At 39.8% G+C, this 25,998-nt stretch overlaps 2 protein-coding genes and 1 long non-coding RNA gene across 13 annotated transcripts in view; 2 read left to right on the top strand and 1 right to left on the bottom strand.

Annotated features, from left to right (window-relative positions):
- Positions 1-13,502, top strand: part of XPOT (exportin for tRNA) — a 173,463-nt gene extending 159,961 nt beyond the window's left edge. For all 10 annotated transcript variants that reach the window (XM_086400171.1, XM_086400174.1, XM_086400173.1 and 7 more), the window contains 3 exons: positions 1,643-1,714; positions 10,434-10,490; positions 12,860-13,502. In XM_086400171.1, the coding sequence (XP_086256297.1) occupies positions 1,643-1,714; positions 10,434-10,490; positions 12,860-12,886 (156 nt within the window). In that variant the 3' untranslated portion in view covers positions 12,887-13,502. The remainder of the gene's footprint in view (positions 1-1,642; positions 1,715-10,433; positions 10,491-12,859) is intronic.
- A 2,930-nt stretch (positions 13,503-16,432) lies between these two features.
- Positions 16,433-17,943, bottom strand: LOC147371921 (uncharacterized). The gene is made up of 2 exons (XR_015163849.1): positions 17,846-17,943; positions 16,433-17,522 (listed from the first exon to the last, which is right to left on the bottom strand). It is a non-coding gene; the product is annotated as an uncharacterized LOC147371921 (long non-coding RNA).
- Positions 17,519-25,998, top strand: part of TBK1 (TANK binding kinase 1) — a 44,048-nt gene continuing 35,568 nt past the window's right edge. Inside the window, exons 1-3 of one of the 2 annotated variants that reach the window (XM_086400200.1) lie at positions 17,519-18,071; positions 20,764-20,881; positions 24,946-25,086. In XM_086400200.1, the coding sequence (XP_086256326.1) occupies positions 17,665-18,071; positions 20,764-20,881; positions 24,946-25,086 (666 nt within the window). In that variant the 5' untranslated portion in view covers positions 17,519-17,664. The remainder of the gene's footprint in view (positions 18,072-20,763; positions 20,882-24,945; positions 25,087-25,998) is intronic. The other variant, XM_086400201.1, reaches the window with a different exon arrangement.

The raw sequence follows: 25,998 nt of genomic DNA, 5'->3' as shown, positions 1-25,998 counted from the left end.
TCTGATGCTGGGAGGGATTGGGGGCAGGAGGAGAAGGGGACGACAGAGGATGAGATGGCTGGATGGCATCACTGACTCGATGGATGTGAGTCTGAGTGAACTCCAGGAGTTGGTGATGGACAGGGAGGCCTGGCGTGCTGCGATTCATGGGGCCGCAAAGAGTCGGACACAACTGAGTGACTGATCTGATCTGATCTGAACATTATATTTGAAAATTATTTACTTCATTTTTCTATTTTCTCATTTATTTATCTGACTGATATCCTCTAGAGGTCAAAGTTTACGTTTCCTCGTTAAAAAAAAAAAAACAAAACTATACTCCATTTTTAAGTGATAACAGTGGAGTTATATGCAGTGATGAGCAGTGAATGGGCATTTAGTACCGGAGAGTAGTAGAATAAAGAAGTGAGAAGGAAAGTAGAAGTGATACGAGAAACTTGCACAAACAGTCCAGTATTATCTCCTCTCAGGAACAAGTTTCCTTAGAAGGATCATTAAATTGTGACCTGGATTGATCGGGCTAGTGGATCAGGAGTCAAGGTGGATAAGGAAACATAAAGAAAGCCTTTGATTCAGGAGCAATAATGTTAACAGGAAATCCAGATATTAATGCAGGGAGAAGTACATTGAAGAGAGTTGGATTGCTTTTGTTTTGATAGCATCCTTTCAGTTGCACTAGGTTGGAGTAATCAACATATTAAAACATTTAAGTTAGATTCATGTTTGAAGATGAAATTAGTAGAGATTTTGTTTGTTTTCTGAGTATTGGATTTATTGTATTTGGTTGAGGCCACCGTCTCAGCAACAGAGTGCTGTAAGAAAGCCGTTCTCAAACTGTGTCCTAAGTTCTTTGTAAGTGTTGAGAAGGGGCAGAGATTGGGGGTAAGTCTGTGGAACTCTTCTCCCCTCCCTCTGCCAAGTTTACCCTTAAAAAGCCAGATAACTTTCCGAAAGTTTTAGCATCTAGAAGTACTAGCAGTTGGCAACGAAGGACAATGGTTTAAGATATCAAATGACCTGCTCTTTATTTAGTATTTAGTACAGACTTAATTAACAGCAAACTGGACAAATCACCTTATCTTCCTGTGTCTTAGTTTCCTCACCTGGCTACTAAATTCCTGTTTCCTAGTTTATTGAACAGAAGAAGGAGGTGTGCTTTTATTGCTATTATCTCCTATGTAGCATTTTGTTATTTCCTGCTTATATTTTCATTTCTAAAGATGTTAATTTTCCTGGCACTACCCACAGGCTTCCCCCAGCGTGCCTCTAGTCCACTTTGGTAGATTGGGAGCACCTCTCTTTGCTTTCTTTTTCAGTCCTGTGAGTCAGACTCTGGTTTTATGATCTCTTGCATTTAGAAGAATATTTGTTTAGTCTCTAGCACTGCATAATACTGCGTAATGTTAATGTGTCCTGAGTGCTAAGTGTTATTCTAGCAGCTTTACGTTTGTTAACTAATCCAACCCTCACAATAACTCCATTTTTTCAGAAACAGGCTCAGGGAGATTAAGTAACCTACCCAAGTTACTAGAAGTTAGCCAGAGCCAGGCTTCAAAGCAGTCTGGCTTTAGAATCTGTGTTCTTAATCACAATACCATATTGTATTTAAAGTATTCATATATTGTTCCAATTTAATTTTCAGGGCCCAGAATGTGTTCAGTATCTTCAACAGGAATACCTGCCTTCCTTGCAAGTAGCTCCAGAGATAATTCAGGTAAGAGCTGTCATAGCAGATTTTCCTCTTAATCTTAATTAAAGAAGTTGTTGTTTAGTCCCTAAGTCATGTCTGATTCTTTGTGATCCCATGGATTGGAGCCCACAAGGATCCTCTCTCCATGGGATTTCCTAGGCAAGAATACTGGAGTGGGTTGCCATTTCCTTCTCCAAGGGATCTTCCCAACCCAGGGATTGAACCTGCATCTCCTGCTGGCAGGTGGATTGTTTACCACTGAGCCACTGTAATTCAATTTAAATTTTGATTGGAGAAAGCCAAACCTGGAAGTTCCTGGTGGTCCAGTGGTTAAGACTTCACCTTCTGGTGCAGGGGTACAGGTTCCATTCCTGGTCAGGAAGATCCCACATACCTCTTGGCCAAAAGACCAAAACATAATCATAATTGTAACAAAATCAAAAAAAAGGCTTTAAAAGAAAAAAGAAAGCCAGAACTATTACATTCACCTTGACTTAATACACATAGGATAGCCAAAGTCCAAACATCAGAGGGTCTGTGAAATTGAATGGGGGAAAAAATGTCTTTTTCTTTTCCATCTAATAGAAATTTAATTTCCTACCATTGTGTGGGTGACAGATCATAGTAGTATTCACATTGCCTGTGACTTTGTCACTCATAGGAATCACAGATATTTTTATATCACATTACATTGTTCCAGAGATCTTGAAATAGCCACTAGACCTTGTTATCTAAGTCAGTAAGTCTTATTATTCTGATATATAGCAGAATATATCTGCCACAAATATATTTCATAAGCATAATTCATTATCATTAGTTTGCTTTGTAACCCCATGTATTTTAACAGTATTTTTTAAAACATTCTGAAAGTCGTCTAATAGGCTCCCCCAGCCTGCCAGCGGGGGCTGTGGCACATGAACGCATGGTCTGAAGGTTTGTGCCAGGTGGTTAACTTTACACAGGCCAAGCTCACCTGTGGTTAGCTTGTGAATTTGAAATCATATTTTGAGCTGAGCAGCACAGTCATTTTTATGATGGCATTCAGTTGTTTTCTGAGCATCTAGGTATCGAGACCTCTTGTGCAATAGCACATAGTTCTAATGAAGTATCAAAATCCCGATTGAAACTAGAGTTAGGATGTCTTGTGTAGATTCTAAGGATTGTTTCTTCATCAATAGTATTTTATAATGCTGTTTTTTAAGAGGCACTGAAAAAACTGAATGAAAAACAGACCTCACATAAGAGTACTTACAAAATTAATTTTCAATGAATTTATGATCTCTAATTTTATAACATATCTTTAACTTGGATATTAATTTTCTCATTTACCATTTGTTACATAAGTAAATTAATATTTTATAAAAACAGGATGTTACTAATTACTTATGATCTTAATGCATCAGAAACAGAAATATACCACTCAATTTTGAATAGCTCAAATAGTTTCCTAGATTACTAAATGAAGCAAAGTTATTATATTTCTATCTAATAATTTGCTTGTAAAAGATAATGATTCCCAGTTTTCCCTTTTCTCATATGCCGTCTGACTGCGCTTCTTGCACAATTCTATTGAGAATTTTCGCTTTTTCGTTTGGTCTGGCTCCTCACAATTACCCTTTTACTAGATGAGAACAGCCATAGCCATGTAATTTTTGTCCCACTCATGCTTCTGAGGCAAGTCTATCTTCCCCAGAACATCCATGTTCTCCAACATGAAAACAGCCTGTCTGAAAAGTATTACATTTGAAAATGTCTTATAACCTTTTTGGTGAGGAACTGTTCAGGTTAATTTTGATAAATTATAATATGAATACTGGAGATGTGAAGCAACCTGAATGTCTGTTGACGGGTGAATGGATAAGCCAAATGTGGTGTATACATAGAACAGATATGGTTCAGCCTTTAAAACAAAAAGGGAAATTTTGTCATATGCTACAACATGGATGAACCATGAGGACATTACGCTAAATGAAATAAGCCAATCACAAAAACAGATATTGCATTATTCCACTTAAATGAAGTATCTAAAGTGGTCCAACTCAGGAGCCAAGATGATGGAGGAGTAGGACAGGGAGAACACTTTCTCCCCCACAAATTCATCAAAAGAGCATTTAAACGTCGAGTAAATTCCACAAAACAACTTCTGAATGCCGGCAGAGGACATCAGGCACCCAGAAAAGCAATCCAACTCTTCGAAAGGAGGTAGGAAAAAATATAAAAGACAAAAAAAGAGACAAAAGAGGGAGGGACGGAGTTCCGTCCCGGGAAGGGAGTCTTAAAAAAAGAGAAGTTTCCAAACACCAGGAAGCCTTCTCACTGCCGAATCTGTGCTGAGCTTTGGAAGCACAGAGGGTAACATAACAGGAAGAAAAAATAAATAAACAATTAAAACTCGAAGATTGCGAGTCCTACGGTAACTCCCCCAGCGGAGAAGCAGCGCAGGCGCCTGCACGCGCCATTAACAAGCGGGGGCTGGGCAGGGAGGCGCAGCGCGGGCTGCATCGCTTAGAGTAAGAATCTGGCCTGAATACCCTGAGCACTATCTGAGCGAAATAATTTGGGCTAGCAAACCAGACTGTGGGATATCTACCACGCGAAAAACCAGCCCCAACCTAAGACACCGCCAGGCCCGCGCACGGAACAAAGAATTGAACAGAGATAGCCGGCTGCAGACCTTCCCCCTCCGGTGACAGGCAGCCAGAGCCGGAAGGGGGCAATCGCAGCCCCAGAGAGACATTATCTATAAAACTGTAAGCAGGCTTCTTTGCTAACTAAAACTTCTTGGGGGTCTGGACGGTTAACATCTGCCTAAGAAGGTGCGCCGGTTTTACGCCCAGATAACCGAGTGGCGGGGAGGCGATAAGTCGCAGCATTGGCGCTCGCCAAACACCTCATCACTTGAGCCCAACTGAGTCTGCGCCTCTAAGGACTACCCGAGTGCCTGAACCTGAGCGGCTTGGACCTGGGAGGTACATGCAACCCAAGGCCAGCCTCGGATTGTTCCCGGCGGAACAACCTAGAGCCCGAGCAGTGTGGGCAGGGAGGCTACACGCGCCGTGAGCGGGGGCAGACCCAGTGTGGCTGAGGCACTGCGAGCGCACGCCAGTGTTATTTGTTTGCAGCATCCCTCCCTCCCTCCCCACAGCGCGACTGAACAAAGAGAAGAAATACAGTTCCACCCATCAGAACACTGACACAAGCTTCCCTAACCAGGAAACCTTGACAAGCCACCTGTACAAACCCACACACAGCGAGGAAAAGCCACAATAAAGAGAACTCCACAAACTGCCAGAATACAGAAAGGACACCCCAAACTCAGCAATTTAAACAAGATGAAGAGACAGAGGAATAGCCAGCAGATAAAGGAACAGGATAAATGCCCACCAAACCAAACAAAAGAGGAAGAGATAGGGAATCTACCTGATAAAGAATTCCGAATAATGATAGTGAAATTGATCCAAAATCTTGAAATTAAAATGGAATCACAGATAAATAGCTTGGAGACAAGGATTGAGAAGATGCAAGAAAGGTTTAACAAGGACCTAGAAGAAATAAAAAAGAGTCAATATATAATGAATAATGCAATAAATGAAATTAAAAACACTCTGGAGGCAACAAATAGTAGAATAACAGAGGCAGAAGATAGGATTAGTGAATTAGAAGATAGAATGGTAGAAATAAATGAATCAGAGAGAATAAAAGAAAAACGAATTAAAAGAAATGAGGACAATCTCAGAGACCTCCAGGACAATATTAAACGCTACAACATTCGAATCATAGGGGTTCCAGAAGAAGAAGACAAAAAGAAAGACCATGAGAAAATACTTGAGGAGATAATAGTTGAAAACTTCCCTAAACTGGGGAAGGAAATAATCAACCAAGTCCAAGAAACCCAGAGAATCCCAAACAGGATAAACCCAAGGCGAAACACCCCAAGACACATATTAATCAAATTAACAAAGATCAAACACAAAGAACAAATATTAAAAGCAGCAAGGGAAAAACAACAAATAACACACAAGGGAATTCCCATAAGGATAACAGCTGATCTTTCAATAGAAACTCTTCAAGCCAGGAGGGAATGGCAAGACATACTTAAAATGATGAAAGAAAATAACCTACAGCCCAGATTATTGTACCCAGCAAGGATTTCATTCAAGTATGAAGGAGAAATCAAAAGCTTCTCAGACAAGCAAAAGCTGAGAGAATTCTGCACCACCAAACCAGCTCTCCAACAAATACTAAAGGATATTCTCTAGACAGGAAAAACAAAAATGGTGTATAAATTCGAACCCCAAACAATAAAGTAAATGGCAACGGGATCATACTTATCAGTAATTACCTTAAACGTAAATGGGTTGAATGCCCCAACCAAAAGACAAAGACTGGCTGAATGGATACAAAAACAAGACCCCTACATATGTTGTCTACAGGAGACCCACCTCAAAACAGGGGACACATACAGACTGAAAGTGAAGGGCTGGAAAAAGATTTTCCATGCAAATAGGGGCCAAAAGAAAGCAGGAGTAGCAATACTCATATCAGATAAAATAGACTTTAAAACAAAGGCTGTGAAAAGAGACAAAGAAGGTCACTACATAATGATCAAAGGATCAATCCAAGAAGAAGATATAACAATTATAAATATATATGCACCCAACACGGGAGCACCGCAGTATGTAAGACAAATGCTAACAAGTATGAAAGGAGAAATTAACAATAACACAATAATAGTGGGAGACTTTAATACCCCACTCACACCTATGGATAGATCAACTAAACAGAAAATTAACAAGGAAACACAAACTTTAAACGATACAATAGACCAGTTAGACCTAATTGATATCTATAGGACATTTCATCCCAAAACAATGAATTTCACCTTTTTCTCAAGCGCACATGGAACCTTCTCCAGGATAGATCACATCCTGGGCCATAAAGCTAGCCTTGGTAAATTCAAAAAAATAGAAATCATTCCAAGCATCTTTTCTGACCACAATGCAGTAAGATTAGATCTCAATTACAGGAGAAAAACTATTAAAAATTCCAACATATGGAGGCTGAACAACACGCTGCTGAATAACCAACAAATCACAGAAGAAATCAAAAAAGAAATCAAAATTTGCATAGAAACGAATGAAAATGAAAACACAACAACCCAAAACCTGTGGGACACGGTAAAAGCAGTCCTAAGGGGAAAGTTCATAGCAATACAGGCACACCTCAAGAAACAAGAAAAAAGTCAAATAAATAACCTAACTCTACACCTAAAGCAACTAGAAAAGGAAGAAATGAAGAACCCCAGGGTTAGTAGAAGGAAAGAAATCTTAAAAATTAGAGCAGAAATAAATGCAAAAGAAACAAAAGAGACCATAGCAAAAATCAACAAAGCCAAAAGCTGGTTCTTTGAAAGGATAAATAAAATTGACAAACCATTAGCCAGACTCATTAAGAAACAAAGGGAGAAAAATCAAATCAATAAAATTAGAAATGACAGTGGAGAGATCACAACAGACAACATAGAAATACAAAGGATCATAAGAGACTATTATCAACAATTATATGCCAATAAAATGGACAACGAGGAAGAAATGGACAAATTCTTAGAAAAGTACAACTTTCCAAAACTCGACCAGGAAGAAATAGAAAACCTTAACAGACCCATCACAAGCACGGAAATTGAAACTGTAATCAAAAATCTTCCAGCAAACAAAAGCCCAGGTCCAGACGGCTTCACAGCTGAATTCTACCAAAAATTTAGAGAAGAGCTAACACCTATCCTGCTTAAACTCTTCCAGAAAATTGCAGAGGAAGGTAAACTTCCAAACTCATTCTATGAGGCCACCATCACCCTAATACCAAAACCTGACAAAGATGCCACAAAAAAAGAAAACTACAGGCCAATATCACTGATGAACATAGATGCAAAAATCCTAAACAAAATTCTAGCAATCAGAATCCAACAACACATTAAAAAGATCATACACCATGACCAAGTGGGCTTTATCCCAGGGATGCAAGGATTCTTCAATATCCGCAAATCAATCAATGTAATACACCACATTAACAAATTGAAAAACAAAAACCATATGATTATCTCAATAGATGCAGAGAAAGCCTTTGACAAAATTCAACACTCATTTATGATAAAAACTCTCCAGAAAGCAGGAATAGAAGGAACATACCTCAACATAATAAAAGCTATATATGACAAACCCACAGCAAACATTATCCTCAATGGTGAAAAATTGAAAGCATTTCCTCTAAAGTCAGGAACAAGACAAGGGTGCCCACTTTCACCATTACTATTCAACATAGTTTTGGAAGTTTTGGCTACAGCAATCAGAGCAGAAAAAGAAATAAAAGGAATCCAAATTGGAAAAGAAGAAGTAAAACTCTCACTATTTGCAGATGACATGATCCTCTACATAGAAAACCCTAAAGACTCCACCAGAAAATTACTAGAACTAATCAATGATTATAGTAAAGTTGCAGGATATAAAATCAACACACAGAAATCCCTTGCATTCCTATACACTAATAATGAGAAAACAGAAAGAGAAATTAAGGAAACAATTCCATTCACCATTGCAACGAAAAGAATAAAATACTTAGGAATATATCTACCTAAAGAAACTAAAGACCTATATATAGAAAACTATAAATCACTGGTGAAAGAAATCAAAGAGGACACTAATAGATGGAGAAATATACCATGTTCATGGATTGGAAGAATCAATATAGTGAAAATGAGTATACTACCCAAAGCAATTTATAGATTCAATGCAATCCCTATCAAGCTACCAACAGTATTCTTCACAGAGCTAGAACAAATAATTTCACAATTTGTATGGAAATACAAAAAACCTCGAATAGCCAAAGCGATCTTGAGAAAGAAGAATGGAACTGGAGGAATCAACCTACCTGACTTCAGGCTCTACTACAAAGCCACAGTTATCAAGACAGTATGGTACTGGCACAAAGACAGAAATATAGATCAATGGAACAACATAGAAAGCCCAGAGATAAATCCACGCACCTATGGACACCTTATCTTTGACAAAGGAGGCAAGAATATACAGTGGATTAAAGACAATCTCTTTAACAAGTGGTGCTGGGAAATCTGGTCAACCACTTGTAAAAGAATGAAACTAGAACACTTTCTAACACCATATACAAAAATAAACTCAAAATGGATTAAAGATCTCAACGTAAGACCAGAAACTATAAAACTCCTAGAGGAGAACATAGGCAAAACACTCTCTGACATACATCACAGCAGGATCCTCTATGACCCACCTCCCAGAATATTGGAAATAAAAGCAAAAATAAACAAATGGGACCTAATTAAACTTAAAAGCTTCTGCACATCAAAGGAAACTATTAGCAAGGTGAAAAGACAGCCTTCAGAATGGGAGAAAATAATAGCAAATGAAGCAACCGACAAACAACTAATCTCAAAAATATACAAGCAACTCCTACAGCTCAACTCCAGAAAAATAAATGACCCAATCAAAAAATGGGCCAAAGATCTAAATAGACATTTCTCCAAAGAAGACATACAGATGGCTAACAAACACATGAAAAGATGCTCAACATCACTCATTATCAGAGAAATGCAAATCAAAACCACTATGAGGTACCATCTCACACCAGTCAGAATGGCTGCGATCCAAAAGTCTACAAATAATAAATGCTGGAGAGGGTGTGGAGAAAAGGGAACCCTCTTACACTGTTGGTGGGAATGCAAACTAGTACAGCCACTATGGAGAACAGTGTGGAGATTCCTTAAAAAACTGGAAATAGAACTGCCTTACGATCCAGCAATCCCACTGCTGGGCATACACACTGAGGAAACCAGAAGGGAAAGAGACACGTGTACCCCAATGTTCATCGCAGCACTGTTTATAATAGCCAGGACATGGAAGCAACCTAGATGTCCATCAGCAGATGAATGGATGAGAAAGCTGTGGTACATATACACAATGGAGTATTACTCAGCCATTAAAAAGAATACATTTGAATCAGTTCTAATGAGGTGGATGAAACTGGAGCCTATTATACAGAGTGAAGTAAGCCAGAAGGAAAAACAGAAATACAGTATACTAACGCATATATATGGAATTTAGAAAGATGGTAACGATAACCCTGTATACGAGACAGCAAAAGAGACACTGATGTATAGAACAGTCTTATGGACTCTGTGGGAGAGGGAGAGGGTGGGAAGATTTGGGAGAATGGCATTGAAACATGTGAAATGTCATGTATGAAACGAGATGCCAGTCCAGGTTCAGTGCACGATGCTGGATGCTTGGGGCTGGTGCGCTGGGACGGCCCAGGGGGATGGTATGGGGAGGGGGGAGGGAGGAGGGTTCAGGATGGGGAGCACGTGTATACCCGAAATTTAAAAAATTAAAAAAAATAAAATAAAAAAAAATAAAGTGGTCCAACTCTTAGAAACAGAAGGTAGAATGTTGGTGGCCGGGGGTGGGGGCTGGGGAGAAAGGGGGAACGGGGACTTGTTCAATGGGTGTGGAGTTTTAGTTTTGCAAGATGAAAAATTCTTGAGATCTGGTGCATGACAGTGCATATAGTTAACAGTGCTGTACTGTATATGTGGTTAAGATGGTCAGTTTTATGATTTTATTATCACAATTTTAAAAGAATATTGTGGTTTTGAATTTTGATGAATTTAATACAAATGACTCATTCTTTTATCTCTCCTCCCCTCCTGGCCCCTCAGGAGTTTTGTCAAGCGCTTCAGCAGCCTGATGCTAAAGTTTTTAAAAACTACTTAAAGGTAGGTATTTGGAAGACTTACATATTTTCATACAATTAGGTGATATTTCAGAGTCAATACATACTACAGCATACTGTATCATACTGTAGTTTGACCAACAGTTACATAGTTACATATTTGGGAATCTCTTTGCTCTAAAATCTGCTTCTAAGAATCCACAATTAAAAACTATTACTACATTTCAGTTTTATGTGAAGGCCCTTTCAGCTGAGCTCCTACAAAAGGTTAGAGTAAGATAAGCACACTGAATTGTATATGCCTGACCATGTTGATACGAAAATGTCATTTCCTTTTACAGTTTTGTGATGTAACTAAATAGGAACTAGAGAATTGAGAGAGCAAGTAATATTTAAGAACAGCTACCCATATTGAGTTGAAAGTAAGGAACTAAAAATAAAGAAACAGAAGTATGTGTTACTTGGTTATATCCTATCTTGAAACTTTCAAATTTGCAAAATGGACAAAAAGTAGAATCCTCAGATTTGGCCATGAAGGCTCTTTTTATAGTCATAAAACCATTGAATTAACCAAACCAACCTCCAAGTATTTATTTGGTATTCATTTCTACAGTTAAATCCATGAAACAGCTTTCTTGCCCTCACACAGCTAGTCACTCAGTCAGCACTCTGTGACTGCCTTGTTATGTAACACATACTGTCCTAACTGCTGCAGATACCAGTATGAGTGACTTTCTCTGCCCACAGGGAGCTCATGGTCTGGAATTAAAGTTATAGTGTGACAGCTTGAGGAACTGTTCTTTACTTTATTAATTATTTTCAACAAATTTCAAGGTAAAGCACGTGCTGAATTTCTTAGTGATAAGTAACTTAATGGCTCCCTGGTCCTTTTGCCAAAGGCATTCAAGTCAAGGGACTTCACTGATAAATAAGTGTGCTACCCTTCAACTTTGGTTCTACCATCTTCCCTTGCCAATTTTTCCCATAGTAATAGTTTGTCAGCTTAAACTGACCAAAGAGTTTGTGAGAAGAGAGTTACTGTTTATCATTGGGAACCCTCCCCTTTCCCAGTTCCCCATAAAAGTACCTGTGGAAGTAACTTCTGTTAAGTAACTGATCATCACACTGGATTAAAGGACTAAAAATAAATTGTAACTCTGTTAGAGGTATCTGTTCCAGCAGGTCTAGGTACACTGTAGGAGGCTTGTGCTCCAAGTATATTCATCCCAACAGCATTTATAGTCTTCCTCCCAAGCGCAGCTTCTCTATGGCATTATTCTTCTAGTTGGAAAAAAAATGAAGTTCCTTCTTTTGAGCCTCCTCTGTTCCTGTCTGATTAATCCTTAGATCTTCCCGATTGTTTGCTCCTCACTGTCTCACTTGTTTTCTGTCTCCCGTGCTGCCACTCTGGTGTCGGCTTCTGTTCTCTCACTCTGATTTCCCTTCCCTTGTTCTATCCAGGTTGATCCATTTGAAAACATTGAAAAGTTTTCTGAAATTCATTCCTCTTCTTCATGATCTTCATAGGCTTAATTGTTGACTAAACAGTAACAAATTCTTTAATTTGGCATTTAGATGCCTTTTTTTTTTTCAGATTCTGAGCTCAAGACTACCTTTTTGTTTTCTCTTGCAGGAATATCCCTTACTATTCCTGCTGTTCTTCAGATATTCTGCCTTATTAGCACTCTTTCCCTTTAGGAATTCTACCCATTCTTCAAGGCTAACCTTAATCGTGGCCTCTATGTTTTGTTTATATAGTGATGATTCTTTTCTCTCCACTTAGTCAATAGATAGTTAATAATTATTATGTGAATGTCTGATCTACTAGGTGTTACAGATACAATGACGAGTGTGGTCCTTATCCATAATGAGTTTACTGCCTTCTATTTACTTTCTGGTGCTTACTTAACATGAACCCAACTATGGACGGGAGTAATATTGAGCCAGTGCTTAGCACAGCCTCTAGCCTACATATTCATAGTCTTAGATGTTAAATTGGAAGTACTTTTTTATAATCAAATAAATAGTCAAGGGATAACACCTGCTATCTTTAGCTTTGACTTGTTTGTTTCTTCCTCAGAATTTAATTTCCTCCCATTAACTTTGACAGTAGTGCCAGTCAGCAAACCATTGTCAAGAGCATGTTCCCCTCTCACTGCTTGACTCTCATAGCACTGGAGGGAGCACCATATTTTCACTAGTTTCCCAATTGAGTAATGGCAACATTAGTTATCTCTAGACTTACCAAGTTGTCCAGAAGAGACAGTTTTTGGCTTGTATTATGTGTGATTTATGGAGTATATGAAATGTTTTAGAATAGTGACTAGCACCCAGTAACATGGAGCCCTTCTTCAGGTAAAAGGTGATAATCATCTGACATCAGTACTAAATGAACTAATACCTTATTTACAGGTGTTCTTCCAGAGAGCAAAGCCCTGAGGACTAGATCTCCCTGTGCCTACTTCATGATCAAGAATTCCAGTTAATAATTTATAAATAAACAATTTTTTGTGTGCTGTTCACACTGGTCTTTTTAACATTGCTTTGAGCTTATTGCAGTATATGTTTTGGGATTTTTTTCTCTAAAATGGGTGTAATTTCCCCTAAATTACAGGTATGTGACAACATAGAGAAGTTGCATGCCGATTAAATCGTTCTATATAAAAGTGCTGTTGTAAGATACAGCAGAGTTATCCTAGTACCTTTTTTTTTTTTAACTTGAAACTTTTAAGTCCTTTATAAAGACCATAGCAAGAAAACAGTGTACTTCTTTTTCATTACTGAATATAAAATGTTTGAAAATTAAAATTTTTGTTTTATGTGTGCAGACTCATAAACTTTCATTTATGTGTGCAGACTCATAAAAAAGTGGGGGGAATAAAATCAAAATTAACTTTTTTGTAGATAGCTATTACATTTCCTTAGACTGTTTCAATGCCAATGTGTATTCTACAAAACAGAATGGTTTCATAAATTAACTGATTAAAGAGTAGGTGCTGGTGTTATACATTTTTTATTAAAAAAAAAGCAAATAAATTTTATGTAGTGAAATATATCAAGTCTTTTGGAATTATTTTAAATACTTGAGCCTTATTTTTTCATCTCTCCTTGATTTTCCATTTAAGGGACTGCACATACTGTATGAGTGTTTGGATGATTTAATTATGCTCCTAAAAGAGTATATCCTACTTTGTTCTATTAAGCAATTTAGAATCTTTTTTCAAATGCACTACAAAAAGCCTGTATGCATATGTTGATAGAATTAAAAATCTAACATTTTCCATCTTAACTGGATTTACTTAGGTCACAATATACCTTTGTGTTTATAATGCTTATAAGTAGTAGCTGCCGGTTTAGTTCCCCTGCCTTCCCCCGTTTGTATTCATAACTATGCAAGAAACCTTCCCTGGTGGCTCAGACAGTAATGAGTCTGCCTGCAGTTCGGGAGACCTGGGTTCAATCCCTGGGTCGGAAAGATCCCCTGGAGAAGGGAACTGCTACCCACTCTAGTATTCTTGCCTGGAGAATTCCATGGACAGAGGAGCGTGACGGGCTACAATCCATGGGGTGCAAGGAGTCGGACACAACTGAGTGATTAATGCTTTCACTTTCATGCAAGAAACCAAGACGATAAGACCAGTAGCACTATTGGAAAATTAAGAAAGGATGGACAAAACTGAGCAGCAGAATTACTATAGTCATCATTTAAGTTTAAATTCCAAACTCCCAAGTAAGGTTTTAGGGTGGTTAAGGGTTTTTTCTAACCTTTGGCCCATGTGGTCCCTAGAGGTTTCATGGATGGGCTTTAGTGGTCTTCTAAATTCCCTAAAATTGTATCCTTAATTTTACATAAATATTCTCCTGGGGTTAATTCCAGAAACGATTTTAAGCATTTTCCTAACATAGAATAAAGGTGCTAAACTAAGTTAACAGTTAATTGTAAAAATGGATCAATGAGATGTATATTATACAGTCAGCCCTCTGTATGTGCAGGTTCCACATCCGTGGATTCAACCAACCTTAGATCAAAAATACTTGGAAAAAACAATTTCCAGAAGGTTTGAAAAATCAAAACTTGACAGTTAATTGTAAAAATGGATCAATGAGATGTATATTATACAGTCAGCCCTCTGTATGTGCAGGTTCCACATCCATGGATTCAACCAACCTTAGGTCAAAAACACTTGGAAAAAACAATTTCCAGAAGGTTTGAAAAATCAAAACTTGAATTTGCTGTACTTGAGAACTATTTATATAGCATTTACATTGTATTAGGTATTGTAAGCTAGAGATCATTTAAAGTATGTGGGAGGATGTGCATGGATTACATGCAAATACTATGCTATTTTATATACGAAATGAGCATCCAAGGATTTTGGTATCTGCGGGTCCTGGAGCCAATCCCCTGTGGATACTAAGGGATGACTGTACTTCAACAAAAATGATTTTAAAAATAGATGAGTGAGAGCTATTGTTCCTTTGACAAGTTCCCCTGTACAGTGGGAGAGATCATTGCGTATGTTGCAATGATCTTTGAACTGATTGTTCAGAGTATACTGAATTGCATAGCATAGTAGTTAAGAGCTTAGACAGGCTTGGGATCCAGATTCAGTAGGTTCAGATAGCAGTTATGCCAGTAATTGGTTTTAAAACCTTTGATAAGTTCTCTCTGCCCCAGTTTACCCATCTGTAAAATGAGGGAAATAATGGTAACTACTTTATAACTAAAAATTCAGTAAGTTAAACATGAAAAAAGCTTACTGCAGCATCTGCTTATTGATAAGAACTATTGTTTAGTCACTAGGTGGTGTCTGACTCTTTTGTGACCCCATGCTATTTTATATACTCTGTTGTAACCTGCTGGGTTTTCTCTGTCCATGGGATATTCCAGGCAAGAATACTGGAATTTCCTTTCCTTTTCCAGAGGATCTTCCTGACCTAGGGATTGAATCCAAGTCTCCTGTTTGGCAGGCAGATTGTTTACCACTGAGCCACCTGGCAAGCCTCGAGTAGCCATTGTTACTGCACTGTTTATTCCATATATGTAAAGGTGACCCCTCCTTCTTCCTTCCTGGCTCTTTAAAGCCCTTCAGAAGATTCACAAGTGTTCAGAGCTAAGAGAAATCAAAATGGGCATTAAGAATCTATAATAGAGATTAAAACTTCATGGTACCTGCTGCTGCTGCTGCTGCTGCTAAGTCACTCCAGTCGTGTCCGACTCCGTGCGACCCCAGAGACAGCCTCCCAACCAGGCTCCTCCGTCCCTGGGATTCTCCAAGCAAGAACACTGGAGTGGGTTGCCATTTCCTTCTCCAATGCATGAAAGTGAAAGTGAAGTCGCTCAGTCCTGTCGGACTCCTAGCGACTCCATGGACTGCAGCCTACCAGGCTCCTCTGTCCATGGGACTCCAGGCAAGAGTACTGGAGTGGGGTGCCATTGCCTTCTCCATCATGGTATCTAATCATGTGTAATAATTCACACTTTGCTTCCTTGAAGTTGTCTAGAGCACTTCACTTAGGGGGTGCCATAGCAATTAGGAAACTTTCATCATAAATTGCCTTACCTGTATTGTATAATAGTCTCCAAAAGCAAACACCCCAATAATTGTCTCAAGGGTGAATCTCACCTTAACAAAGCCTCACTGAGGCAAGAAGACAGGGATTTGTATGTCTTAACTATGGAACTACAAGTTTTATGAGGCCTGGTATAGTTTTGGGCCTAACAGTTTATTTAAATCTTAAATACTAACATTAAATGCTTCACAAACGGCTTGATCTTCCAGAAAAAGTATTTCAGTGTTCCTCAATGCAGTAAACATTTTGAATCAAGGCCTTCAGCTAATCACATTTTCTCCCATTCAACTTTGAGATGTAGGTTATACTGTTATAAGGAACTTGGACTCAAGGCCTTCTCCTTGGCATTAGATAGGGGTGAACTAAAATTAGTGGGAATTGTAAGCAATGAATAGACCGTTGTTAGAATGATTCCATCATTAAACATTGTTTAAAAGTTTAATAATGTAAATTCCTTTGTAACATTATAGTGGATTTTGTTTTCTCCGTTTTGTACCTATGATATATGATAAAAACACGCTTAAGGACTTAAGTATTAGTTGCTGAGTCTCTGTGACTCCATGGACTGTAGCCAGACAGGTTCTTCTGTCCATGGGATTTTCCCAGCCAAGAATACTGGAGTGTGGTGCCATTTCCTTCTCCAGGGGGTCTTCGCCACCCAGGGATCGAACCCAGGTCTATCGCATTGCAGGCAGATTCTTTACCTTCTGAGCTACCAGGGAAGCCCTAAAAAACAGGCTTAGGTTAAAAAACAAATTGTCTAAAGCCAGTTCAGTCGCTCAGTCGTGTCCGACTCTGCAACCCCATGAACCGCAGCACGTCGTCATTAGCAAAAAGCGCTGGGACTGCAATCCAGGTCAGCTCCATTCAAAAGCCTCTGCTCTTAAACCACTCTGCCACAGTTTCCTTCTTTCACTCCTGGCACCTGTAGTTCTCACCTGGAAAGGACTCCCGCCTTCCTCCTCCTTCCCTCCGGAATTTCTCTCTCAGCAGCAAAAGTCTCTTGAGCCTCTAGTGCTGAGAAAGGTTGCAGTGCTGTCAGTGGGCCAGAGGGATCTCTAGGGAATAGCTGCTTGAGCTCTCAGCGGCACAAATATTGCAGGGCACCTGATTTTAGTCCCTAGATTCTCCACTATTGTCATTTTCCAAAGCAAGAGTACTGGAGTGGGTTGCCATTTCCTTCTCTAGGATATCTTCCCGATCCAGGGATCGAACCTGGGTCTTCCGCGTTGCAGGCAGACACTTGACCGTCTGGGCCACCAGGGAAGCCCAAAAGTGAATGAAGCCGCTCAGTCGTCTCCGACTCTTTGCGACCCCATGGACTGTAGCTTACCAGGCTTCTCCGTCCATGGGATTCTCCAGGCAAGAATACTGGAGTGGGTTACCATTTCCTTCGCCAGGGGGTCTTCCCGACCCAGGGATCGAACCCGGGTCTCCAGCGTTGGAGACAGACGCTTTAACCTCTGAGCCACCAGGGAAGCCGGGAAGCCCAAAATACAATCTAAAAAGATGGAATTAAATGAGCTTGTTTACATTCGATAATCTGGCTCCCCTGCAGCCAACGTGGTCTTCTTTACGTACGAATCTATCCCTGCAGCGATGGCCCCGCACGTGTCAGTATTCTGCATAGTTGTGATTATTATATGTTTGTAATCATCGGTCCCTATCTGTCTGCCCCACTATCACTGCACTGGGGGACGCGGCGGAATTTGCCGCGTGGGAATCTGAATTCTTGCGCTCACTGCGCAGAGCTCTCCGGCTTTACCCTCAGAGTAAGCGGGAGACAGGCGGTGGATGTGGACTGGGTCGGACTCAGACACCCACCCAGCCTCCTGGATCCTCGTCACAGAAAATCGCGGAGCCAGCCGTGCGACCAGCCTTGGCAGCGGAGGCTGAGGCCCAGGCCGATCCGGCGGGAGTGCGCACGCGCACCCGCGCGCCGGCCGTCGGTCACGTGGCCTCTGTCCAGGGTTTGCGAAGCCGGAAGTGGCCTAAGGCGCAGGGAGGCCGCGGGAGCCCGCTGGCGGTGGAGCGGCGGAGACCGGGCAAGGTAAGCCGGGACGGCTCGGGCGGAGGGGTTGCAGACGCGTGGGGCACGGGCTGCGGAGCCAGGCATGGCCCGCGAGAAGCAATCCCGCCCCCGTGGGAAACTGGTGTGCTGAGTCAGGGCGGAGGCGGGGCGGGCGACCCGAGGAGCCTAGCGGGACCCGAGGCCGAGCCCTCCCCGACCCTGACTGGGCGGACACCGCCTCCAGGGTGGCCGGGGCGTGCGAAGCCGGCCGAAATGGTCTCGCGGGCCGGTCCGCTGCGTCTGGACTCTTCGCCCCATGGCCGGCCCTTTGACCCGGGCCCTCACGGGTCTGGTGTCGTTGGGCACCGAGAAAGAGGATGTATCCGTTACTGGGGTTGGGCCCTGGCCGCCCGGGCAGGCGGGCATTGATGCCCCTTTCCCTTGGAGTTAGACTGGCTGCTTTCTCCTGTCTTTCCGAGCGTGAACGCGATCGTTTGATTTTTCAGACGATTAAAAAGACATGTCATTAGGGTTTTAATGAAAACAGCAGGGGTTGGCTCACCGGAAGCTAGAAGCCGAAAACGTTTTTAATGAACATACATGTAATGCAAATTCCCAAACGTTTCCTTTGGGAAATGGCTTACGAGTGTATTTTCCAGCCCGTTTCCCCGGTGTTTTCAATAGGTGTCCTCAAAACAAGTTCTCCCCAATAATTGTGTGCGTAACCGAAGGCCGGCTTTTTTCGCTGTAGAACGCTGAATGTTATGTTTAATAAATGATTCACTTAGTGGTAGAGTTTGGAAATCCTGGAACTTTGTCCATATGCGGCGTCACCAAGCCGGTTTTCATCTATGAACAAATGGTAACTTTCAATTTGGACGGTATAAGGAAGTAGACTTAAGGCAGGATCGCCAATCCCGTACTTGTTGAGTGCCTGCTTATGTTGTGTCAAATTTTTGGAAAGATTTATATAGCAAGCATCTTCTAGGTGTGCTGAGTCATGTTTTAGCATGCTGTTGTTGTGGGATAATTGGTAGATAGTTTGAAAAGGCATTTCCCCAATCATTGTGACACCGTAGCTTAATATCTGCATATGCTGCTGCTGCTACTGCTAAGTTGCTTCAGTCGTGTCCGACTCTGTGCGACCCCATAGACGGCAGCCCAGCAGGCTCCCCCATCCTTGGGATTCTCCAGGCAAGAATTCTGGAGTGGGTTACCATTTCCTCCTCCAGTGCATGAAAGTGAAAAGTGAAAGTGAAGTCGCTCAATCGTGTCCGACTTGTAGCGACCCCATGGACTGCAGCCCACCAGGCTCCTCTGTCCATGGGATTTTCCAGGCAAGAGTACTGGAGTGGGGTGCCGTTGCCTTCTCCATCTGCATATTAGAGAGCCTCATATCTTAGCTGATCAATGTGTTTTATATTACCCATTAGATGTACATAGGTACCTAATGATATTATTTGTCAGTTATAGTTAGCTCAAGCAGCAAAGTTACATTAATTAGGGAAGCTTTTCATTCTTGAGAAATACTTGAAGATATTATTGAAAAGATATTTGACAATTTTATTATATCAGTAGCTGATATATGTGTATTTCATATTTTGAAAACAGAATCTTATTTTTACTGCTTATTTCCCATAAATTACTGTATATAAAATTATTTATCTGAATTAGTTGGGGGTAAAATTATATTCATATATCTTAATATACAAAGATTGTTGAAGTTTGGACCTTGTCCATTCTTTGTGTTCTTAACCCTACTTGGAATATTGGCATTCATTAATTCATTCCAGAATATCTATTTCTGACTTAACTGTGAAAGGATGTTAAGATTAAATGTGACACTACATCAGGTTTAGATTGGCATGGTGGAACAAGTGTTTATGCTATTTAGCATACCTCATTTTTACTCCCATCATGGAGCACAAATATTTACAATATCCTTATAGATACACAGTTTTAGAATATTGAAGGACAAGGGTAGGGGTATTGTTTGTTTTTTTTTAAAGACTTAATTTTTTTAGAGCAGTTTTAAGTTCACTGCAAAATTGAGCAAAAGGTACAGAGATTTTTCCATATATTTCTTGCCTCTAAACATGCATAGTCTCCCCTGCTTATTTTTAAAGACTTGTTAATATACACTAAGTATGTGTTTATTTATATATTTGGAGGTTGGAAAAACTATCCTTAAGTTAATTTCAGAATTTGTGGCTGAAAGGTCTCTTTTGAATCCTGGTTGTCAGGCTCTGGGTTGAGGAAATTTTAAATTAGGAAAGGTTATGTAATGGCGACAATTGTTTTCGTTAGTGTTGCCTTGCACCTGAAAGAAACAAAGTTATTTTTTTCTATATTTTTGTTGTATTTTACCTTATTTTATTTAAAACACTTTAAAATATGATGCATCAGTGATTAATCTCTCAAAACATTTTAAGGAGGTAAATTATCACTTTCATTGACAGAGAAAAAATTAGAAGGAAATAAATATTTTTTTCAGCCCTGTGAATTAAACTGAATATATAAGATGTCATTAGTTAAAGCTTTTTCAGAGCCCACATAGCATTTTAGTCTTTACTATTGCTGGAAAGTTAGATTTTTATTGGACTGTTTGTACACTTCAATTTAGCAGTAAATTATAGGTGCTCTTTCTTGAGAATAAAAGTAGCTAACATTTGTTTCTTAAATGTATTATTCCCTTAAAACAAGCATGCAATTTTTTTTTCTTTTCTCTTAGTATAACAGGAGGATCGCCTGAGCACGCCGAGATGCAGAGCACTTCTAATCATCTGTGGCTTTTATCTGATATTTTAGGCCAAGGAGCTACTGCAAATGTTTTTCGTGGAAGACATAAGGTTGGTACGGAGAATTCTGTGAAAGCACTGTATGTGTAGTTTTCTGAGATGCACGCTTACACTTGGTGGGTTTGATTATTTTGTCTAAAGAGAGTATGTGTTTCTGTGGTTATTTAAGGTATTGCTGGTGTCAGAGGCGGTGTTATCTACCTAGGAGTGGCAGAGGTCATGTGCTGGGGAAAGGAGAAAAACAGAAGGTTCTATGAAAAAAGGAACTAGGGAAAATTAGTGTTGGCCTTTTGGCTCTCTCCTCCACCTGGTCCTCCTGCGGTAGAGAGTGAGCTCACTGACAGAGTTCAGTGTGGCGGTGATTTGGGGTAGGAGGCAGTAGAGAGAGGCGTGGTGAGGAGCAGATGGGAACTTTTGAGGGGAACCCCCAGATGATTCTGCTGTGCTGTAGTAAGGCTTCTTGCCCCTGAAGTAAACCAGCATTCTACAGAGTAGATTGGTGTAAAGTGAAGTTATCAACAAGGAGCCCAGGTTTCAAAGGCTATATCCTGGTATGAGGTAATCAGAACTGGTTAGTGCAAGGGAGAATAGAATAAAAGGGCTAATCCCAGAGGCATTTCAGGAACCAAAAGGACTCTGTGTCAGCTTCTATACTGGAAAATGAAATGAAAGATAATTGAAGTCATTTAAAAATGAAGAAATTTAAAATCATTAAAATTTCTGTTCTGGGAAGGAAGCTGCAAAAATAATAGAATAAAAACATCCTTTTATGATGCAAATAATCATCTACTAGTTTTTCAGCACTAAGAATTCAGCCCAGGAGCTCAAAACACTTTAGTAAGGAGGAGTTTCTATATATTTTTCTGTAGCCTTGAGACCACCAGTCAGTTCTGTCTGTGACAATGAAATAAATGTTCACAGAGGGGTGCTATTTCCTCTGTGGCTCTTAGGGAGTGAATCAGAAGTGTCGAACAGTTTTCAGCTTTTTTTTCACCTCCAGTTTTTAGAATTATCCACACGTTCCAGTCCTTGATCAGATTCATGGTGATCAGCCTTGAATATTCCTGTCCTAGAAATTGTTTTTGTTTCGTGCAATGTGCCAAGAAGAGAAAATGGGTGGCAGCACTGAATTTAGCAGTGAGACACATCTGACCCTCTGTCTTCCTATGACCCAAATTAACTTATCAGACTTACCTGGTATATGTCAAATACTTTGAGTGGACCTAGTGATTTTAGCCACAGAATTTATTAAAATCACTAAGATTTTAATGATTTTAAGTACAGTTCCTGCATGAAGAGTTTTGGGTTTAGTAGCAAGGTGGCACTGGAAGGAACATAAATTAGAAACTGAGGGAGTGACAGGTACTCAGTAGTGGTAGGAACTGAGGGAGGCATATTTAAAGTGCCTGAGGCTAGTAAATATCTATTTACTAGTGCCTTTCCTTACTTCCCTACTTAGATATCCAGTGTCCTTCATGTTAGTACTTACATTTAGTAGGTGGTATAAATGCCTGATGACTGAAAGAATGAGTGAATGAGGACGAACTACAGTAGACTACCCTGACACGACCTAAAGTTCTTCAAAGGAAGTAAAAATGTTCTTTATCCAATAGAGTTCAAAAACCTCAAATAAGGATTTGAGAGGCATAAGAATTGACTTATAATATTGCCAACATCTAGTTTAGTATTCAAAATGTGTTTTGAGAAACCATATTTGTTCTCAGTGACATCAGTTGGACTATACCCCCAAAATCCTGCTTCCCCCTTAATTACTGCTTGTTTAAGGATCTTTAATTGTATTAGCTAAACCCTTTTTATGTTATTGCTGGGAGTGACCAGGTCCCTAAATTTACTATTTGTTATTCAGGGTATTTGTTGTTGTTATTGACTAGTTGCTAAATCGTGTCCAACTGTTTATGACCTCATGGACTGTAACCCACCAAGCTCCTCTGTCCATGAGATTTCCTAGGCAAGAATACTGGAGTGGGTTGCCATTTCCTTCTCCAGGGGATCTTTCCAATCCAGGGGTTGAACTCATGTCCCCTGCATTGGCAGGCAAATTCTTTACCATGGAGCCACCAGGAAGCCCTGTACAAAATATGAAAGTGAAAGTGTTAGTTGCTCAGTAGTGTCAGACTCTTTGTGACCCCATGGACTATAGCCCGCTAGGCTCCTCTGTCCATGGGATTCTCCAGGCAAGGACACTGGAGGTAGCCATTCCCTTCTCCAGGCAGACTTCCCAACCCAGGGATCGAACCCAGGTCTCCTGCATTGTGGGCAGATTCTTTACTGTCTGAGCCACCAGGGAAGCCCCATACAAAGTTTATTACCTACTTAATTTGTCTCTTTTTCATTAAGTTGCCTGGAGCTGCTACCGTGTGTGGATGAATGTATATGCATGTGATAACTAGGTGAAGTTAAAGGGGGGAGAGCTTTAGGAAGGACATGTTGACCTGCACGTTGTATATATGTGTACTCGTGAATCTCTAAATATTATTCGTAGTGCTTTGACTTAAGGACAGTGACTGATAGGTGACTGTGCAGTTGAATGGAGGGAAACTGGGACATGCTGTCACATATCCCAGTGAACTCAGGGGTATGTTTAGACCACAGAAGAGTGGAAAATACTGGCCTTGGTCACAGTGGATACATTGCAGCATTGTGTTATTTCCCCTGCTTGCTCTTTTCTTAGGATTCTCCTCATTTCAGACTAAGTTTAAGACAAATGTTCTCAAGAAAAATCTCTGTCGGGTGGTAATAGATTTGATAGTGTTCTTATCCTGGCTGATCAAATGGTAAAACAGTATGAATGAGCCCTGGTTAAATTGTTCCATTTTCATTCTGTCTGAAAACAGTCAGTTGGTCTTTTCCTCTGGAAAGAATATACGTGTATTTGGTGTGGAGGGAGCATGGGAGAAAGGGAGGAGTGATCTCATCACACAGATGATGGTCTCTACAGAGTGCACTTAAGACTGAGCTTGTGAGACAGCTAAATGGTCTTAAGAAGAAGATCATGAAATTCTAAGATGAGGGGAGGAGGGCGACGAGATGTAGGTGGTTAATCTGGGTGGGAAGCTGTAGAGAGGGCTTCAAAGCAGGAAAAGCGCAGGGTCCTCGAAGACAGAGAGCCATGAGAAAGCTTTACGTAAGGCATGCTTGAACCCCAAGCTCATAGAGGAAACGAGCTTTCCACTAACTAGGCGGGTTCAGCCTTGGGTTGTGGGAAAAGTAAGGTTAAACTCAGAGAATCTGGCCTGAGTGATTGGAAAGAGGTGAGAGGGTTTGCAGGAGAGCCTTTAAGGTTAATTCTGTGAAGAACATGAGAATGTGCTGTTCACCTGGAATGAAGCATGTGTTTTGTACTTCTAAGATGCCTTCCCAATTTCGGCTGTGCTTTGTAATTCTGTGTTTGATGTACTTCAGTGGACCCTGAGAGAGTGAGAGTTGGGCTACCGCAGCTGTTTTGGTAAAGGAAAGGAAATGCCTTTGATCCTTTAGAAATTATGTGGGAAGCAGCAACCTGCCCTAGTCATCTAGGTGAAGTTGCAGAAAGTCCCCAGCAGCAGCCATGGTGCAATCCAGCAAGAAGGGTGTGCTCTAACCTTACTGTTAACTCCTCCACTTCCACATACACACATTTTATCCAGCTAGGGAATCTTAAAAGTTAATTGCCTTACTTTGAGATTCTTACTAAAAATTTCATATGTGGAATATAATCTTTATAATCTTTCTCTTCCTGCTTTGATTAGTTTAAAACTATTAGTTCCCAGAGAAACCTTGTGAGTTTCACTATTTCTCAGTCAAAATACGTGTTTGCCTTTAGTATTGTTGGCTGTCTTTGCCACATGTATCACAATGGAAGCTTTATTTATAATATGAAAGAAAATAGCCTTTTCTACATTCCAAAGCATACTATTTGAAATAAATATTGAGCAGTTGATTAATGTATTTTAGATTAAAAAAAAAAAGATCAAGAGTCCTAGTATAAACTACCAATGCTTAAAAATATTCAGGGTGTTCTACAAAAAAGATAAATTGCTGTATCTTGTTCTAATGCTACCTTTTTTATTTTCTTTATATTATAAGTAAATAAAAGCTTTCTCTCCTTTTCTTAGAAAACTGGTGACTTATTTGCTATCAAAGTATTTAATAACATAAGCTTCCTTCGTCCAGTGGATGTTCAAATGAGAGAATTTGAAGTGTTAAAAAAACTGAATCACAAAAACATTGTCAAATTATTTGCTATTGAAGAGGAGGTAAGTCATCAAGCTTTAGTTAATCCTGTCATGTTTATTGTTGTTAATACAATTCAGGAGAAATAATCTAACATAAAAATTGTTCTATAAAGAGTGGGTTTTTTAATGCTGAAAATTAAGGCTCATACCATCAAATATTTATTCTCAGAAACAGATATAACAATGGAAATTGTTGGAATGGAATGGACTATAACAATGGAAAATCTCATGGAATCAGAAAAAGTAGTTGAAGTAATAAAAGAATATACAATGTGGTTACCAGTATTATTACTAACAGCAAAACCTAAGCGAAGTTAAATTGACATAATTACATAAAGAGAAAGTTAAACAATGCAAGGAAGGCTTTATAAAAAATCTTTGGAATCCAGAGAGTGATATGTGAATCCAGTTGTCAAAGACAGAATTGATTTTAGTGGGAAACAGTGAAAATAAAAATGTCTTTAGAAAAATAGAAATCTCATTATTATGGGTAATCAAATCACACCTTTTTGAAAAACAATTTGGCAGTTTATATTCCTTATATCAGTGATTTCATTTTTAGTGATTACTTCTTAGAAAGTAATCAGAAATGTAAGCTATAATTTCATGCACAAAGATGTTCATTGCTGTCCTGTTTATAATAAAAAATGGTTAAATAAATTAGAATGGTTGATGGATAGTTAGCCAGAGTTAGCGATACTGAAGATTAAAAGCATAGCCCTCTGGACTGCCAAGTCTGTTCAAGACTTCTTACACGAGCCACAGAGGAGTTGACAAACCGTGCAGTCAGAGAAGTCCCTCCAGACTGCTCATTCAGACACGAGCTGCAAGTTCAGGCGTCTCCAGGGCCATCTTCCCTTAAGATCAGCTGGCTACAAATTTGGGGCTTCCCATGACTGCCCTCAGATTTGATAGTTTGCTAGAATGTTGAAT

Source organism: Bos grunniens, chromosome 5 (assembly GCF_055505025.1).
Source record: "Bos grunniens cultivar Pamir isolate PY7600 chromosome 5, Bosgru_T2T1.0, whole genome shotgun sequence".
Taxonomy (NCBI): domain Eukaryota; kingdom Metazoa; phylum Chordata; class Mammalia; order Artiodactyla; family Bovidae; genus Bos; species Bos grunniens.
This window is presented reverse-complemented; position numbering and strand designations above follow the sequence as displayed.